The 19,999-nt window shown below is 41.2% G+C and overlaps 2 protein-coding genes across 2 annotated transcripts; both read left to right on the top strand.

Moving 5' to 3' along the window:
* The first annotated feature begins 580 nt into the window (after window positions 1-580).
* LOC125023477 (synaptojanin 2 binding protein) lies at window positions 581-6,830 on the top strand. The gene is made up of 4 exons (XM_047610777.1): window positions 581-967; window positions 1,504-1,640; window positions 2,476-2,571; window positions 5,213-6,830. Exons 1-4 carry the CDS (start codon window positions 904-906, stop codon window positions 5,348-5,350), a joined length of 435 nt encoding a protein of 144 aa, XP_047466733.1. The 5' UTR covers window positions 581-903; the 3' UTR covers window positions 5,351-6,830.
* Window positions 6,831-7,935: 1,105 nt separating this feature from the next.
* Window positions 7,936-19,924, top strand: LOC125023473 (deubiquitinase DESI2). Its single transcript, XM_047610773.1, has 5 exons — window positions 7,936-9,989; window positions 13,429-13,501; window positions 14,911-15,004; window positions 15,098-15,239; window positions 17,108-19,924. The coding sequence occupies exons 1-5, from the start codon at window positions 9,951-9,953 to the stop codon at window positions 17,357-17,359; spliced, it is 600 nt and encodes a 199-aa protein (XP_047466729.1). The 5' UTR covers window positions 7,936-9,950; the 3' UTR covers window positions 17,360-19,924.
* Window positions 19,925-19,999: the final 75 nt, after the last annotated feature.

Genomic DNA, 19,999 nt, shown 5'->3' on the forward strand with positions numbered 1-19,999 from the left:
CACTGCGTTCCCACAAAGGTTTAATTAACTTATATGCACCATTTTATCATTATTATTATTATTATTATTATTTTAACACAAACAATGAATAGTTTACAGTACAGTGCTGGGAGGGAAGCAAAGTGCTTATACGAAGTCATCTCTCCTGTCTGAGAATGAACATTAATGGTTGATCAGAGGGTGAGAAAAAACAAGAAATACAATGATAAACTACAACACAGTTCTGAGATAGAAATTAAATATATATATATAAAATAATAATATGGAAAAGATTCAAATAAAGGCAATAGAAAATGGAAACTAAAAAAAGTGAAAGTCAGCGTTTATAAGACATATTAGAACATTTTTAAAGCTCATCTTTAAAGACTTTTAAAGGTGATGCAATTTTGGTGTTTGGACGTAATCATTTGTTCTTCTAGTTGGAAAAAAATCGTAAAAAGTTAGAGAAATGGGCACATTATGTTTACATTTTAGGTATCTGAAGATGTAAATGCATATATGGATGCATTCAGTTTCTCTACAAGATAAAATGGAGTAGTTATAACTTTGAAGAGAGCGGCAGAAAGTCTCATAAGTAGTTTAGAAATATAGGAAGGAAGTAGCAATAACTCCAGATATTATTGCAATAATTGAGATCAGGAAAAAATCAACTTTAACATATGATTTTCTGTGGACACTATTTATACGTTTTAAATTTCCCAGGCCTGCAGTTCCGTCTCCTCCCGTTAGGGGGCAGCACAGCCGACAACAACCCCCGTCTCCACCGGAGGAAGCAAATCGAAACTCCTCAATGAGTTCACCTTCAGATAAACAGTTAGTCCCCGTTTCTTTCCACGCAGGCTCTTCTTTTTTTTTTTTTTTTTTTTTTCTTTTCTTTGGAAGTAGTTTTGGCGTCTTGCTGCCATGAACGGATCTCTGCACTCCTCTCCCGGTGTCGTGGACATAAAGCTGAAGCGAGGACCTGCGGGTAAGACGCCAGCGTAGAGCTAGAAAGTGACAGCGGAGCTAGTTAGTTAGCTACGTGGCTACCTGCAACAAAAAAAAAAAGAAAAGAAGAAGAAGAAAGAAAAATCAACGCGTTCAGGCCTCAAAGCTTAATTTATTCATAACAACGAGATAATCTCATCCTGTTATGTCTCGTTTGCCGCTACAAGCAGATCCACGTGATCGTGGGAGCTGAATATCGCCGTGTCAAGTTACTTTAATGAATTAAAACTGTGATTTGTGCACTTTTGACCCGCTCAACCTGCGGGGTTCTCGTTTAAATCCGGTTTATTTAGCTACAGGAGAAGCCAGTGAGCTGTGCGCACCTTGTTATATAACATTCAGTGGTGAAGTGGGGAGTTGGAAGGATTCCTCCTGTACTTTGATCCACTGAGATCAATGTCAGGAGTGGATCAGTCCTGGTTAGTTAACTGATTGGACTATTGACTTTCACTCATACCTGTGTCTGCTCCTTCCATTTTTTAAATTTATCTTCTTTTTTTATTTCTTCCTTTCAAGGCTTGGGGTTCAACATAGTCGGCGGCGTGGACCAGCAGTTTGTTGTGAATGACAACGGCATTTATGTGTCCAAAATAAAAGAAGATGGAGCAGCAGCGTTGGACGGACGACTCCAGGAGGGGGACAAGATCCTGGCGGTAATAGAAGTTTTAGGTGTACACACCGACGTACTGCCACAACATTAAAACCACCTTCCTAATGTTGCCTTGTGCCACCAAAACAGCTGTGGGTCATCTGAGAATGGACGTGGGTCATCTGAGGGTGTCCTGTGGTGTTTGGAAACACAATGAGGTTCGTGGGGGGGCCTTTGGGTCCTATGGGTTGAGGGGAGGTTCCTCTGTGGATCATCCCACTAATACTTGATCAGTTTGGGATCTAGTGAATTTGGAGGCCAGGTCAACACTTTATGACGTTTGTGTGTGTCTGTATCAGGCTGCGTCCTATTGTCTGCATGTGTCATTGCTATGGGGTGGAGGTGTGTGTGTGGGGGGAAGGGGGGCTGGTCTGGTTTTGGTTGGTGGTACACGTCTAAGTAACATCCACAGGTCCAGGTCCAAAAGTTTCCCACCAGAACTATGAATTGTCACAAGATGGTTTAAATGGTATTTGCTTCTCCTGTCAGTGGTTTTAATGTTGTGGCTGATCAGTGTGTATATGTTGTGTGCATCATCTTCATCACAATGAGACTTGTTATTATTTGCTTCATCGTCTGTTTAGACCTAAACCTGTCGACTGTTTTCATCATCAGTTCATTTTCTAAGTAATTGTTAAAGCAGAAGTTGCGTCTTTTCCCTTGTTGCAGATTCTCAGTCTCCTATATTTTTGTTGTTATTATTTTTATTATTTGCAGGTAGAGTTGCATCTCGTAAACGATTATATGACGTCATCTCGGGGTCTTTTCTGTTCTGATCTATGTGCCTGCTCCGTTGAAGCCTTTAATCAGCTGATTTGTTTCTTGCCGTTGGGTCTCAGATAAACGGCGTCGTGCTGGAGGACCTGACACACCGAGCCGTGGTGGAGCTGTTCAGGACGGCGGGGGAGGACGTGGAGCTCCGCCTTCTGAAGAAGGTAAGATACTTTTAAAAAAAGCAGAATTATCAAGATAAACCTGCAGGTTGTTGTCAAGGTACGGGATGAACTGTACACAAACGAAAGTTGAAATAAAAGATAAAAACCCGTCTGGCAGGATGTTTCTTCTCCTGAAATCACCGCCGATGGTGGAAATATGAAACAGAACTGAATAAATATTTGTTTTCATGTGACTTTAAATCAGAGAAATTCAGACTCAGTTTCACTTCTGAGTAGGGAAGTAACGATACACTCCACTCACGATTCGATTTCCAATAAGTTAACAATATATTTTTTTAAAAACAGAATGAGCTTGCAGATGAATTATGACTGAAAAAGATTCCTTTAATTATTTCTCAGACCAAAAAAACAAAACAAAACACATTTCTGAGGTAGGATGTAACTTCAAAACACAAACTATGCAATGAATGTATATTTAAATATATATTTAAATATGTAAAAACCACTGAGCAATACAACACACATGTCCTCTTCTTACAAGTAAAAAAAACAATTTATCTTAATAACCAAAAAATAAATTAAAAACAAATCCCATATCAAAATAAGTAAATGAATAATTCAAATAAAGAAAAAAATCTCTTCAAATAAACAAACTAAGTCTTGCTTTTGTTCCTAGTTTGAGATTTACATGTTTCTTGTTTTTGTGAAGGAGGATCAGCAGATCTCCTCCAATCTCTCTCCCATCTGTATACTTGACAGTGACGTACGACGCTACGTCATCAAGTGAACTCAGGACTCGATGACGCCCTCTGCTGTTTGAAAAGGGCATCGCGATTCATTTTCATTTGAATCCTCACACATTTATACTGATTTATTTTTATTTTTTTTTGCGTCTGAGCAACAATGTGAACAAGGTGTTGCTTTTTAAAAATTTAAAACGACGCCATAAACTGAGCATTTCTAACTGCAGGTCTGTCCTGTTACCCTGGGGTATTTTTTTTTTAGGTATTTTAGGGCTAATGTTGACACTAAATGTGTATGACTTTTATATTTATGGGGATCAAATGTGAAAAACCACCTCTGTCTTTCAACCTTAAAGGCTGATTAGTAACAATGTGTCGTCTCTTCTAATCTGATCTAATTTACGCCACTCGTTGCGTCTGCTGCACCAGAAATGCTGAAAATGAACCGGTTTCCCAAGCTCAGAGTCAGAGGGAAGTTTTGCCTGATTGTTTCAGACAAAGACTCTCTCCAGAGCAGATGTTAGTTTCTAGCATGGCAGTGCATTTACAAGTTATAAACCGTTTTTTTTTGGGGCTCATATGAACCTTCAAAACTAAACCGTGTCGACTTCATTAACATCTTTCTCTAACTGGGTGTGAGGAACCTTTAGCAGATGAATAATACGGCTGCATTTACAATTACAATCAGGACAAGTCATTAAAGTTAAATCATACCCAGCTCTGTCTTCACTAATTAATAATAAACAGGTTTCCTAATTCCCAGTGACAGCATGGGGGGGGTTCCTAGCCCTCGTTAGCATAATCAGAGGTTATAGGTGATAAATGAATTTATCTATTAATGCGTGAAGTACAGAATAGGCTCCTCGTTTCTAGGTATCAGGCTAAAATATGGTTGATTTGATTTACTTGACAATTTCATTTAAAATAACACCAGTTCTGTCAGAGCACAAAGCGCAAAGAGAAGAAGAGGGAGAAAAAAAAGACAGAAAAGGTCAGGACAGCACAATTAATCAAAGACAGTCATACAATTACACTCGACAAGTTTTTATCTGTATTAACAATCAAGAAATGAATAAAAAAAATAGATTTATAAAAAGCAAAACCTCTTTAAGTGCCAACTTGAAACCTGTCAAGCTGCAAATGATTTTAAGATTTCCCATCAATCTACTCCATAAAGTTACTCTCTTATTTTACTCTTAAACCTGGGACGAACAAAACGTTGTGTGTTGTTGTGATTATGTTTCAATGTAAATGTTTAACAGGAGAAGTTAAAACTAAGGATTAATTTACTACTAAACACAATAATCAGCCCTTAAACTTTTAAAAAGTTCACATAAGGAGACAGTGGCTTAAATAAGATCCTCCTTTTACACATACACAGTAATGGTCAGGATACACAGTACATTATATATACACACCGATCAGCCACAACATTATGACCACTGACAGGAGAAGTGGATAATAATGACCATGTTGGGAGCTCTGCTGGGAAACGTTTGGACCCGGTATTTATTCACGTGGATGTTACTTAGACATGTAGCCCCCACCTAGACCAGACCAGACCCCCCACCCCATAGCAATGACACTCCTTGATGGCAGCAGTATGCAGTCTGACATAGACACACGCAAAAAACAAGGGTGTTGACCCGACCTCCAAATCCATCGGATCCCAAACTGGTCAAGTATCTGTGGGGGAAGGTGGTCATAATGTTACGCCTGATGTGTGTAAAAGGAACTGGATAAAGATAAACATGAGTAAGTGGACGTGTTACATAAACGATGAATCATCGTGAAACCGAAACCCAAAGTATCACTGGCACTAAAACACAGATTAGGTGACTTCACTTCATCACGACCTGCTGTTCTATATTTAAAATAAATAAACAACTAAACTCCTCCGGTGTTAAAAACGTTAACATGTGCCGTTTGTCTTGCAGTTGCCTCGACACATGAACGGACCCTCGGGTTCTCAGCCCGAGCCCTCGTCCGCCGGCTCCCTGTGGGCGGCGCTGGCCTTGTTGGGAGCAGCCACGGCTCTCGCCTTCATCTACGTCAAGAACAGGAGGCAGTTTTAAGAAAACGGGGCCGACGGCGTCTGTACCACATTTACTTTTAAGTTCACGAAAACTTTCGCTAAACGCCGAAGAAGTGAAAAAACGGATGGAACAAAGTCTAAACTGTAGACAAGTATTTTGTTGATTAGCAGGTGGTAGTGGTTAATGACCTTCTGATGGGGACGTGAAGGACGGGAACATTCCTGCTGATTGGGGGGGGGGGAGGGGGCGGAGCTTAGAGGGAAACAAACACACACACATGTTATAAACACACACACCTGTTAATGTTTGGGTTGAGTCAGGCTACACTTTTCGTCTACAAACTAAAAGACAGCGTTGTGTTCGGTCTCCCTCTCTGTGCCCCCCCCCCCTCCCTGACTGAATGGCAGGTCTGTCTGAGGGGGGTGCGTTCAAAACCCAAAATGTGTTGTTTGATTTTCATTTTGCACCGTTGCACAGACTCGTGGGAGGAGGCTTTTAAACGTGATAAAATGTCTCGCGATGGACTTTCTGAGTGCCTTTTTTTTTCTGTCTTGTTGGGATCTCGTTGCTCCTTAAGAGTCTCAAAATGAAAATCAAACCACTGCGTCTGTAAAACTCTATTCCAAGAAATCCTTTAAAAAAAAAAAAAAAAAAGAAAAGAAAAAAAAAGACCAAAACCAACTTTCAGACACACAAAAAACATCGCAAATCCGCGTTGAGAGAACTGCTCACTAGTTTTTACTAACTTTCGTCGGGGACTATTTTTAGCGGCGGATTAATCCACATCCACGGCTCTAGTGATTGTTTCTGGCAGCAGCTCGGTCTGTGTGTGTTTGTGTGTGTTTGTGGGATTAAGGCGACGCTGATGTGTTTTTAATAGTTGTTGGACGACAGTGGACGAATGAATCAGTTGGTTTTGGTCTTTTTTTTTTTTTTTTTATTTTAAATGGCATTTAACACTAAACCAAACTACACATAGATCATGACCGGACTCATTGTTGAAGGGAAGATGCACTCGTTGGAAGCGTCACCAGGTGGTTTAACCTTTAGAGAGTTTGTTATGAAGCGTCACTCAGGGTGAATCGTAGAATAAAAGGCATAATTCGTAGTCGCAGCTAAAGACTAAAACATTCCTGATTTTGCGTTGAGGTCCGTCCTCGTACTCGTGACATGAACGTCTGTTCCTTTCCATTTTTGCACTAACCACAACCACGGGACCCCTCCAGTAACGGCCGTAGAGCGGGGGCATGAGTGAACTGTGCATGCTGGGTGTTTGTGCTTTGTTTTTTTTGTTTTTGTTTTTTTGTTTTTTTTTTTTAGTCCACATCTGTCTCGAGAGCGTGCGTCTCTGACTGGTTGTGTTTTCGTCGTCTGTAAATACATTTCATGTCGCTCTGCTGAGTGGGTTTGTGAATATGTGCAGTTTGCCAGAGAAATAGACCAGATGAACTGAATATAAATTATGCAACAAATAACGTGTTGGACTTCAAGGAAACTATTAAATATCACGTTCAACTCACGCGCTTTTCTTTTTCTTCTTCTTCTTTAATTTTTTGGAGGTTTTAAACATTCATGTCTAAATGATTAAAAAAAGCCAAACTCCACCAGTGGAACAATAATAGTATCTGGATAAAATGGAAATGAACTTGGTGTCAGATTTTCAGCTGATTCGCTAAATTGAGTTTAAGATCTTGGACACATCCTGAAAACACTACAGCAGGTTAGAAAACAGAGCCTCCTGAAAAGACTTTTCCATCAAAGTTTCTCCTGCAAAAGAACCTGTAATCTGATTATCTGGGTTAATATATAGATTTCTGTTTTATGTTAAGAGTTGCATTAGTGATGTGAGTTTTCATATTTACCTTCAATTTCCCATTTAATATGTTGACTTTTAACTAACTAAACTTTCATTTAATAATGAAACTGTTCCAGTATGACTTTTTGGTCCCATCGACTCGGATGAAACTTTAAATTCACTAAAACCGCAAAACTCTCAACTTTATTTTATATAGAATAAGAACATATTAAAGTAGGGATGTTCGATTTTGACTTTTTGCCGATATCCGATAGCCGATATTGTCCAAATTCATCATTTCCGATATCAACCTATATGGTATACCGATATATGCAGGAGTTTTTTTATTTTTTTACTTTTTTTTCGGACTAATTCCAGAGTAACTTTAGGTCACATATCTCCTGTTGTGGAAGCGCCTTACAGTCTTTACAAATTGCAAATCTGGTATCCACAGGTGAAATGTCAAAAAAGATTCCAGACCACAGACATTTTGTGTGCCAACGAGTGAGCAGGTCCAAAGAAACGGTGTATTCTATTAATAGGGAGTTACAGATTCTCACATAGTTAAAAACAAAATAATTTTTTAGACTTATATACATACATATATATATATATATATATATATATATATATATATATATATACTTGCTATCATGGTTTATAATCTCCCTCATGAAACTAGAATAGTTCAGTTGCTGTTTCTTGAGTTTATTCTTAGTCCAGCCTGGCCAAAAAAAAAAAAAAAAAGTCGCCACCTGGATTTAACTTAACAAATAGCCTCCTATTGGATAATTACTGCATGGATCATTATCTTTCAGCTGGAAACAAGTTATTTAACCTCAAGTGATGCAACGAGTAGCTTCTCATTTTTTAAACAACCATGGTGAAAGATGTTAATCTGTTTTTAAGAAGGGTCAAATCACTGGAATGATGCATCAAGCAGAGAAAACATCTAAGCAGGATCTACTAAAACTGGGTTAAAAACTGTCCAACGCATTATTAAAAACTGTAAGGACAGTGGGGAACCATCGTCTTCAAGGAACAAATGTGGTCGAGGAAACAAAAAATCCTGATTGACGGTGAAATCAAATTGAGAACTACAATGTGAAGGGAACTGAACAGCTGTGTAGCCTTAAGAAAACCTGAATGACCAGTTTATTCCATCAATGATGGTACAGGTATATTCCAAGATGACAATGCCAGAATTCATGGGGGTCAAATTGTGAAATAGGGGTTCAGGGAGCATGAGACATCATTTTCACACATGGATTGGCCTCCACAGAGTCCAGACCTGAACCCAGTTGACTTTGAGCAGGTCAGATTCTCAGCATCAGTACAAGATGTTGGTGAAAAATTGATGCAACAGTGGATGGAAATAAATATTGTGCAGAAGCTTCTTATCGAAATAACCTCACAACGAAAAATAACCTTGATTGTAACTTTTTTTGTCCAGGCGGTGTAAATTTAGATTACATTTTTTTTTTACAGGCATCCTATGCGGTCAGAGCGGATGTTGTGATTTCCGTTTCAAAATAAAGGCATAGAGTTGTGCGATAACGTAATCACAAAAATAAATAAAGTACATAACCTGTTGTATCACACTAGTTTGTTTTTATTATTAAAAGTATAGCACCCGTTTTAGTTTAAATATATTTATAATTAAAGCTTTAACCCCCAAAATTAAAAGAATTTTGAGTTTTGTTGCTCGTGTTTGCTTAATTGGACATCAGTACATTTAAATTGGGGTGATAATTAAGTATATTCTCTCATGGAGGTGGATGACAGAAAAAGGTGAATAAAGTGGTGTTTTTTCATTGAGACATAATGTGCTGTCCTCCCACCAGCGGCTCCGTCTCTCATCAGCTGTTCGGAGGCAGATATGATGTAATCAACCGGGGAGGCAGAGCCGGAGAACAACCACCGCGACGCACGGACGTCCTCTCTCCGCTGCTCCGGGACTTTTTCCTGAAACCCATTTAAAAGCTTCTAATCGAGCGGTTTTTAGGTAGAGGGGGGAGAGAGAGCAGATCCGGGTTATTGTTGGAAGTCATGTCGGGGAGGTTTGAGCTGACAGTCCTCCCCTCCCGACGAAGAGGATGCTGGATGCAGAGAAGAAGAAACAGAAACAGCAGCAGCAGCAGCAGCAGCAGGGTTTGGATTTTGCTCCTGAACTTGTCTCCTTCTCTCCATCACCAGCTGTAATTAACTAACCACCATGGAGCCCGGGAGTCCTGCTCCATCATCCTCCGCGTGAATAATAAAAAAAAAAAAAAATGGCCCGCACTCCGCCTCCATCGTCGACATCGCTCCGCTCCTCGTCGCCTTTTCGCCCGTGATGACACGAGGACGCCCGCTTCAGACCTCGAGCGCACGTAGGCCCCTTCATCACACCACCAGCCCAGGATCTGCGGTCGCCGCTATTACGCAAACACGCCTCCTCCTGCCAGCTTTGATTTCCCCCCTTTACAACAGGTCGGAGCCGGGAGATGGGCCGCGTCCCCTGCCGCCGCTGCTTCTGCTGCTGCTTTGCCCTGCCCGGATCTGAGTTTCATTCACTCCTGACCCCGCTTCCCACCATGGCCATTTGAAATCGACCTAACCCTCAGCTGCCAGGTCTCTCTGGACATTGTTCCTGGCTTTACGCGCGGAGCTTGTGCCCATGTTGTCGTTGTTGCCCTGCAGGGGGATGAGCAGCAGCCACTGTCCCTCCAGCACAAGTCTGCCCTCTCCTGCTGTCCACCCGGTGGCCCTGTGACTTCTCGGGAGTGTGGAGGTGCTGACTATCTTAAAAAAAACAAAACAAAAAAAAAGCAAAGTGGAGCTTCTCCAGCTCAGGTTTGAACCATGGCCAATGAACCTGTCATCCTTAACGTGTATGATATGGTAAGAATCCAAACTACACTTTTTACTGTTTTCTTTCACTAGATTTCTCTTTATTTAATTATTTGTAGCACAGGAAGTTAATATATCCACCAAACAGCTATAATGTGGGACATGTGCACCTGTGCCAAAGTATGTCACCTTAAAACAGAACATTTTTAAATGGACTTTGGTCTGGAGGGTCAAAGATTTACTGCAACACAAACTGAAGAAACTGTCGGTTAGTATGCAGGCTATAGTACAGACAAACAACATATAGCTTTCTTCAGATATCTAGTGTTTTATGAAGCCAAAATCTAACCCTCATTTAGCTGCATCGCTGCGTTTGTCTCGTGTAAAAGTATCTGAACACATAAGAAAGCGAGCGTGAAAAGATTTTAGGTTCAGACTCTGACCTCGGGCCTGAGAATCGAGAGCTTCCCTCAGCCGGCTAACCTCGCTGTGCTGTCACTGTGCCTTCAGTTTGCATGATGTGCACATAAACGGCACATAAACCCACACACTGGAGAAAAGAAAAAAAAAATGAAAAGACAAGGGAGCTCATTCAGACTTGTGCCCACTGCCTGGTTTTCAGCTGCTGAGCATTGTCTTGTCTGCGTATTATGCATCATGTTCTTGCCCAGAATTACTCACTTTGAAACAATGCGCCGCATTATTTAAAACACATAACTGACAGGCTTGTTTAAGAGCTTTTATATGTTTGTAAATTCTTTTAATTTTGTACAAAATCTAAGAAATTGAAAAAAAGAAGCTGAAGCCAAAGCTTTTACTTAAGAATAAGAAGTAATTGAAATGTGTAATTGAAGTGTTGCATGAAGCACATTTTACTTAAAGTGTGTATAATAGCTTAATGGGATGGGATGATACAGTTAAATATTTCAGTGGCACCTTGTTTCCTTGTAATATCCTACAGCATCCTCGTCTCTTAAGTGCTGCTTATACCTCTGAGGACTGGAGAAGTAACCTAAGCGTCTAGCCTACCCCAATCAGGTTCACTTTTGTTTCTACTTCCTGCTTCACTTTCAACAGTGGCGACTGAAACTTTCGCCAAAATGAAAAGGAGTCATACAAATGTTTCTCCGATCCTCCTCAGTAAACCTTTCCTCAATGTGTTCCATCTTTATTGACCCAAAACAACCAATTTGAAAATTGCGAAGATGGAGAAGCAGCCAAAAATACCAAAGTGGAACCAGGCTACTACTAAGCGGACCAATCATAACTCACCGCAGCATGTAGTTACTACTCGGGGCGTAGGGTCACATACGACGTCAAATTGATGCTGAGGTATAAGCTGCACTACATTACGCAAGAAGCAGTTAGCTTATCTTAGCATAAAGACATGAAACAAGCAGAAACAGTTAGCCCAGCTCCGTCCAAAAAGAAGGAATGAAATGAAATGAGACACTACTTTATGTATTATGAATTTCATGAGCACACAATCCAACTTTAAATGATCAAAAAGAAGGGAACTTTCCTGACCAGCCGCTGATTTTAACGACCAATGTGGGTTTCTCTTGGCGTCGCTATCTTGTCAGTCTTGTACAGTAGCCCTGAATGGACAAACTAATAATAATAAATTTGATTTCTAATGCACTTTTCATCCAAGGATCTCAGAGTGCTACAAGTTAAAGGCAGCAAGTTAGAGCATAAAGGGAATAGTATAAGAAAAATACATATATATTGATGTTGACACTGGACAACCTGTCATACTGCGTCATTGTAGAAGCTCCAGGCCTGCGAGCAGCTCAAAAACAGAAGGACGGAGATTTTTGTCCATTGTTTCAATCAGACAAATCAAATGTGTCGTTATGTTATTGTTAATGTAAGTGTTAATGATGCAGCTCTCACAGCGGGAGGTCTAATCCTGCGTCCCGGTATTTTCTATGTGAAAGGGGTAATACTTTGTTTGGAAAGAGAGGAGCAATCTGCCTCATGACCACTATATGGCACAAAATCTCCGACACTGCTCCTTTAACTTCAAATTAACTTAAAGCTGGATACTGTCACCTGAAACTAACGAAAATAATTAGAGACCGTTTCCACCATTGTTAAAGGTGGAGTTGAAAGCATTTCTTCTTTTCAACTCCAAGTTTTCAAGACCAACTTTCAAGAGAAGAACATGCAGGTTTTTTGGAGTTTGCTCGCACATGCACACAGCCGGGTGTAGTTTTGGACTTTCAGCTCTCACCTAAGTCTCGAAGCCGTTTCACAGATGAGGACCTCGGCGTGGAAGATGAACTGACAGCAGCTGAAACAGCTAATTAAACTCCAGCGTGGCCCTGACACCCGTGTCGGGGCGTAACGGGTCACGACGCTTTGCTGTTGAACTGTGAGAGGGCGGTGACGGTCAGAGTCGACCTTAAATACTTTGCAGGGAATTAAACACAGGAACATGAGAGGGCAGCGGGATGAGAGTGAATCGTGCCAGGAGGGATGATGGTAAATCGATCATCTTCAATGTGAAATCAATGTGACTGGTAGACGTGTGCGGGGATGCATGCTGAGTCTGCAGAGAGAGGAAGTTTCATGGGAGACTGCGTGCAAAATGATTTCACAGAAAGATCCACTAATGAGACGCAGTCGTTTTCTCTCTCTGGGGAAAGTCAAGATGTTTTTTTAATTGTCAGTTTTATCACAATCTAATTTCTCGCAGGTGGAAGAATTTGTGGCCTTGGTTTTTCCATCTATCCCTGGTGTGAAATGACAAAACCTAGAGAGCCAGTGGGGCAGAGGTCACTGCAGAAACACGAGAAGCCTCTGTTGACACAAAGTAACGTGGAGGAAAATGCTTTCTATTCTAAAATTCTATTACTCTGAGCCCCGGAAACGCGTTTTATTATTAATAGGGGACAACAGGGGCAGCGTGGAGAGCTATTAGCATGTTTCCTTGGTGGCGTCTGTAAGGGCGAGGGAGTGTCGATGGGTGGGGTTGAGCTGTGTGGTCCCCCTGGCTGTCTGCAGTGAAGGGCGGCAGGTTGGCTCACAGCTACACCAACCGCCGGCTGATGGGTGCATTTTCCTTCCCCCACTGGTTCAGCAATCGATGGTAAATCCACCCCGTGATGGACTGATCTGGGATGTTTTCAGTTCAGTGCACATGGGGGTGTCGCTGCTACTGAATAAGTAGATAAAGACAACGGACGTTCGCTTTAAGACGCTTTAAGTAACCAAAAATGCTGCACTGTGTTAAATATCTGAATATCTACAGACGATAGCATTAAATAAAAATGAAGCTAGCGCATGCTAGCAGTTTATTCTTCTGTCTTAATGCTAATCTAGGCTATGTTGCTATTTACTGTTCAGATCTACATTAATAAAGAAGTGTTTATCAAAAATAAGTGGTATCAAGTGTTAGACTGTATGTATAATTAGCACTATTTAAAGTGAGAGTATCCATCTGTTGTTTCTTACGTCTTTTATTTCTCTCTCTCTCTCTCTGCAGTATTGGATAAACGAATACACTTCCAATCTGGGGATTGGAGTCTTCCACTCAGGCATTGAGATTTATGGCAGAGGTGAGACGGGACCTTTCCTTTAATCCCGTTACGATTACAGATCGTGAGAGCAGAGCAACGCCGACATTTTTCAAACGTGGAATATGGGATCGTGTTCCAAATAACGTGACCCCATTTCTCCGGGGTTGACTCACCACTGACTCACTGGCTGTGAGCGATTTGAAAATAGAGAGGCAGAAAACCAGCGTGAAACCGGATCACCGGGAATCCATTATACGGCTGCAGCCAGAAATATTGGTTCTGTGCACGGAGTAATTTGATGACAGTGAGAAATGTTTCTATAATGGAGCAGGAAATGACTCCTTTTACAGAATTTCAGTTTTCTTGAGTTTGAACTGTATTTTTTCTGTACTTTAACCCTTAAATCTAATCGTATTGAATTTAATAAACGGTCACAGAAAGCTAAAAATAAAAATAAATAAAAAAATCTCCTACTCCTAATATAGTTTTCATAATTGAGACCATAGACTGTATATAAATATGGACTACGCGTTCTCATTTCCATGCACTGACTAAACTGAGGCACCATCTTGCAACTTTGTAGCCAGAGTCTGCTCAGTGTGGTCCAAGAGTGGAGCCACGACGTCGATGACCTGAACACACTTCCTCCAAACTCACTCATGACAAAGCACATGTGTTTCCTGAAAACCATTCACGTAGCCAACTTGTGCAAAGCTTTAATTAAAGCAAAAGATGCCTTCTTTGAAGAATTTAAAATCTAAATCTAATTAATTCCACGTGTGATTCAGTAATATCACCGAATGAGAAGATGTGCCCTTTGACCTTTGACTGGTAAGGTACACATTTATATATCCATGTACATTTGGTATTTAAATATACGTATATACGCAGTTGTATGCAAATAAATATGAATCTGTGGTGAGAATAGAAGAAAATAAAACGTTGACTTCTTCTCTCCACTGGTGCATTTGTTTCCCAAATTAATCAATTAATTAATTCATTAATTTTCTGTAACTACTTCCTCCTCTGGAGGTTCCCAATTTAGAATCACTAGTTAACCTAACGAGCACATCTTTAAACGGTGGGAGGAAGCTAGAGTACCAGGAGGGAACGTGCACACTCCACCCAGAGAGATCCCAGTCGGCTAATGGCTTCAATCTCAGAAACTTCTTGCTGTGAGGCGTCAGTGCCAACCACCACCATCACCACTCCACCGTGCTGCCCCCCCCAAATAGCATAAATAACACGTTGTTGTTATTACTGTCAGTATAAATCAGAAGCTACAGCGCTAACTGTTTAAAGCTCCGTGGCGCAGAGAGGCCTGTAATTAGCCCGGACTAATGATTTAAGCGCAGTGTGTTAATTACCTCCCTCCGTGTAATTACAGTTGTTTGGTTCCATTCTGAAGATCTAACACGTGTTTTGTGCCTTCACTCTCTGCCGCTCAGAGTTCGCGTACGGCGGCCATCCCTACCCTTTCAGCGGCATCTTTGAAATCAACCCGGGCAACGCGGCCGAACTGGGAGAGACTTTCAAATTCAAGTGAGTGTCGCTGTCTCTCTCTCCGTTCCTGCGATGGCGTTAACGTCGGAGATAATGATGTATCCCCTTTCTGGCTTTCTGATTTTGAACAAGGGAGGCCATTGTTTTGGGCACGACAGACTTCACAGAGGAGGACATGGATAAGATCATGGAGGAGCTGGGTAAAGAGTTCAAAGGGAACGCCTACCACCTCATGCACAAAAACTGCAACCACTTCTCCTCCTCGCTGTCTGAGGTCAGTGTGTTTTTACGCTGCTTTATTCCTCCACCGCTGAGCAACAGCTATAAATAAATGAGGCAGAAAGATCCTGTTGCACAGAAACGTTTGCGCGCAGAAATGCATTTAAAGGGAAAGAATAAGGTTGTTTTTTTTTTTGCATGTAGAGCCCAAAACTGTGATCAGACGTGTTCACACCAGATGTGAACAGGTCCTTATTCAACCTGCAAATGAAGTAGAGAGATTTCCAAATCCTGAGAAAGATAATCCCCAATATCTCAGCTGGTTCTTCCAGGCTATGAATTTTAATAAAGCCGCAGCGTCTGTCCCCCGCTCCAGTTTTTTTTTTAACAACTATCAGATGGATTGCCATAACATTTTGTGCAGACATTCACTTGTGTTGCCAAAAGGAAAAACGATGCGACACAGGGAGGAACAGAAGTGGACAATTTGTCAAAAGAGCGTTAAACAGGTGATTTGTTTTGTTTGTTTGTTTCTCTCTTTTTTTTTTAAGCCACACGAGGCTCAAATAACACAAACTCGTGCAAACTGCACAGTTAAATGGCACAGGGCATCAATTATTAAAGCTGCACCGATGTCAACATTGTAACACAAGTTGAGGTTTTGTTTCTGTTAAACAAAAAAAAAAAAAAATGTAAAGGTGCACAAACAAAGGAATTTGAACTCGGCCTTTAAATCCGATATGTAACTTTCACTGACGTTGAATAAATTAGAATAAGTAGAAAACAACGAGAGGACGTATTCTTTTTATGGAGTAAGAAAATCCTTCGTGAAATCCAACAGACAACGTGAGATATTTGCTGCATGTTCAGATTTATGAAGCTTAGTAGAATGAACTCATGAATGAATCAAAACAGGTTGGATTCATGTCAAGAAATGGTGCCAAGTCCACACGAGATGTTTGTTTCAAGTAAACTTAAAGTAATTATGACAGTTAAACACTAAAACTGGATTGAACTGTGATTCATTGATTGATATTTAGAACGACATGTAATAAAGGAGCAGGCTTTCCAATCACATGTACTGACAGGTGGTTTTAATGACAGATTCCCTCGTGAATCATTAAAGTCTGTCTAAGTCTAAATCTCTGGCATTCCTTCACGTCGATGTTACTTAGACATGTAGCACCCGTCTAGACCCCCACCCTGTAGCAATGACACTCCTTGGCAGCAGCCACCCCCACCAAAAACACTTCAGGAGAGAGGTCTTCAACGTTTTTCAGGCCAAGGACTTCAAACTGATGGAGAGATTAAGTAGAGACCTACTATATAACTACCTACTATATGTGTTCTGTATTAAACTCAGCTTAGTGTTGTTTGTAAATATACATTATTATCATCATTTTGTATTCAATATTTAACTATTTTTATGTCCAACATGTGCAACAACATCTGCCTTAAACAACTGGTTCAGGGCCAATTACATGGAACCTGAGTCAGTGTGCATATATACATATGTGGCCTCACGATTGGCTCAACAGCGACAGGGGCGGGGCCTATTGGGTAAATGAGGCTTTGATTGACAGGTTACAGCTAACGTGACACTGTGTGTGAAAAGGTGGCCTGTTGAGACAGCTCCTGTATCGCCGACTGAAAGATAATGTATTCTGCCTCCATTTATCGCTTTACTTAAAATATGCTGGATCCATATTAACGTGTATTTAAAGAAATTTGACCCATAGGACCCCCACTAACAACATCCTGTTTCCAGACACCACAGGACACCGTCAGAAGGCCCATGTCCAGTTCTGGAGGCATAAGAGAGACCTCCACAATATTAGGAAGGGGGTCATAATGTTATGCCCGGTTGGTGTGACACATTGTTTGTTTTTAGAGCTTAAATCGTATCTTTTTTTTTTTTTTTAGTTGCTGTGTGGGCGGGAAATCCCTCGCTGGGTCAACAGACTGGCGTACTTCAGCTCCTGCATCCCCTTCCTGCAGAGCTGCCTCCCCAAGGAGTGGTTAACCCCGGCCGCCCTGCAGAGCCACATCAGCCTGGGCCTCCACAAGGAGGAGCAGAACGAGTCCAGCGACGAGGACCCTTCCTCGGCGTCCGGCGCTGGTGCCGCCGCCGCCGCATCGGGCTCCTCCCACAGCTGTCGCCACACCAGGGTGTGAGGAGGCGCCCGCACCCCCCCCCCAACAAGCACCACCACCACCACAACCACAAACGCTGACCTCCGAACCTGCCTGCCACCGCTGCGCGTGGCATTTGTCGGCTTGAACAACCACCTGACCTCATACTGTTTGTCCTCTGAGTAAAGAGGCAGGGAGAACTGGGAGCTGCAGCCCACGGAGACCCTGCTCGTCCTCCGAGCAGACGACGGCATGGCGGAGGCACACTTTGACCTGAGCGCCGGAGCGCGGCTCAGACTTCAACAGAAACCACTTGTAGATCTGAAAATTTGTTATTTTTAGTCTTTTCCACAAACTTTTAAACCTTTGTCAGCCTTGTTCCCTGCCTTCAGAGCTGCTTTTGTAGACTAACTAGGTAGGTAGACACCAGGAAAACCGCAAATCTGCTCAACTTCAACAAGTTCTCGTGAAATAACCTCTATGTGGCCTTCAGTTGATATTGTTGACTCAGTTTGTGTGGAGCTTTTTATTTGGCCATTTTTAGAGGGCGAGCAGGTTGGAAAGGATCCGATTGTTCCTTGAGTTCAGGCTGAACAGGTGAAAATACTGCATGTTGGAGGAATTAGACCAAGCTAATCTGAGACACTTCTGATCATCTAGTACTTCTTCTCCTTTGGTTCATCTAGCTGCCTGTGTAACGAGTTCATAGACGGTTGGAAAACAATCAGGGACAAACACTGTCGTGGTTCGTGCAGCCCGGTCACTATGAACATCTCAGCGACACAGACACAGGAAATCCAGCTGCTGCTGCTCTGACAAATATTGACTTTGTGACGCAGTGCACTTTTTGTCTACGGTTTTATATCCGACTGGTCTTTATATTAAAATGGTGCGATAACTTCCATAAACCAACTGAGACAGAGCTGCTACGAGGTAGACAAGACACATCTCAACTTTAAAACTGCAGAGGTCGTTAAAGAAACAGTTTTGGGAAAATGCACTTTTTCTTTCTGAGAGTTAAGCAAACGTCTCGATAATGTGAAGCTACAGAAACCGGTTTTCTGAGCTTATTCGCATTCAGAGCTCGTAACTTAGCAACAGTATATCTTGTTTGTTTATTATGCACCAAAAAAAAGGTGTACAAATCTTGCTGTTAAAGCACACCTGGTTGAACTGGGGCTACAGTTCTTAATGCAGCGGTGCACGTTCGACTCCAGCCTGGGCCATTTCTGCATGTCGTCCCCGCTCTTTGTCACCTGTAACTTCCGGTATCTCTTTTCCGATCAGTCTAATAAAGACGCAAAAGACGAAAAGAATAACCTTTTTCTGCATTTTGTGAGAGATTTTTTTTTTTAAAAAAAGCCCTCCCGAAAATTGCTCACAAAATTTGCAGTTCCGTCGATGTCCACTAGACGCTGGCTCTAAAAGTGAGTCAATCCCCAATAGAAATCCATATTAAATGTACGTTATGTTAAACATTTACATTTAAAGCCTGGTGCAATTGATTATTTTGATTTCTCTTGGTAATCTCTCCAACAAACTGTCTTGACAACAATATAAACAATATATTTATATATAATTAGGCTTAAAGTTGTGCATAGTTTAGCTTGGTTCACGCTCTGGCTTTTCGGCCATCTTTGGAAAAAAAAACAGTAGTGAGGCGGAGCCTGACTCTACCAAGATGGCGACGACCGTAGACGCCACGCTGAGCTTCAAAACGTATTTATATACAGTCAGTGATTTGCGACCAACCGTAAATTAAAAGACACTCAAACCCCCCAAATAGTGATTTCTTACATTTGGACAGATCAGTACTAGTCCTCTTTTCTCCCTGTTTCCAGTCTTTATGCTAAGCTAAGCTAATCAGTTGCATATAAAGGCATCTAACAGACATGAGAATCTCTCACCAAGAACACAAATAAGAATATTTCTCAAAATACGAAGCTGTCTCATGAAGGCAGTGTTTCTGTGTTTGATTTATCTAAAGCATTTTGACAACAGAGAACAAACTTTTTTGAGTAACGACTCATTGGATGGAAAGATCGGATTGTCACAAAGGGAATAAATGATGTCATGCTGGTAAACAACCACATTAAGAAGGATTTTACACTGAATATTATGATTATGATAAGGGAGATGGGCTCTTTATTGTGAAGTGAACTGGGCCTCTTGTGTTTTTAATCTTCCCTCCTGCTGCAGTGTGTTGATGGACCTTTCTCAGGACGGAAATCACATAACTCCAAGTAGTGACAGTAACCTCATTCCTGCTGAGCACCTTCGGACCTGAGTGGGAATGAAGTGCAAATGAATCATTTGAATTCTACTTCATGTTCTCAGATAAGCTATATCCTTATTTATTATTTTTGACATGGTTTTACTTTTCACCAAGTGTTCAGTTTTTTTTGGTATGATTTGAGTCGACGGAGGGCTGTACAGTGATCAGTATTACATGCTCAAAGGCACTTTCTATCCAGAACAGACCAGAAAGGTATTTTTTCTTTTCTTTTTTCTATTGTACTGTGTCTACCTAACCCCTGCATTTCCTTTTCCTAACCCAAAACAATGTCAAGAATGATGATAGTACTTGAATAAAGAGATGGAATATAAGCGGATGTTTGGCCTCTTCACTTCTAGACTAAAATGTGTATATTTATTTTTAAGGAAAATGTACACAAAATATGT

The sequence above is a fragment of the Mugil cephalus genome, chromosome 17 (genome assembly GCF_022458985.1).
Source record: "Mugil cephalus isolate CIBA_MC_2020 chromosome 17, CIBA_Mcephalus_1.1, whole genome shotgun sequence".
Lineage (NCBI taxonomy): Eukaryota > Metazoa > Chordata > Actinopteri > Mugiliformes > Mugilidae > Mugil > Mugil cephalus.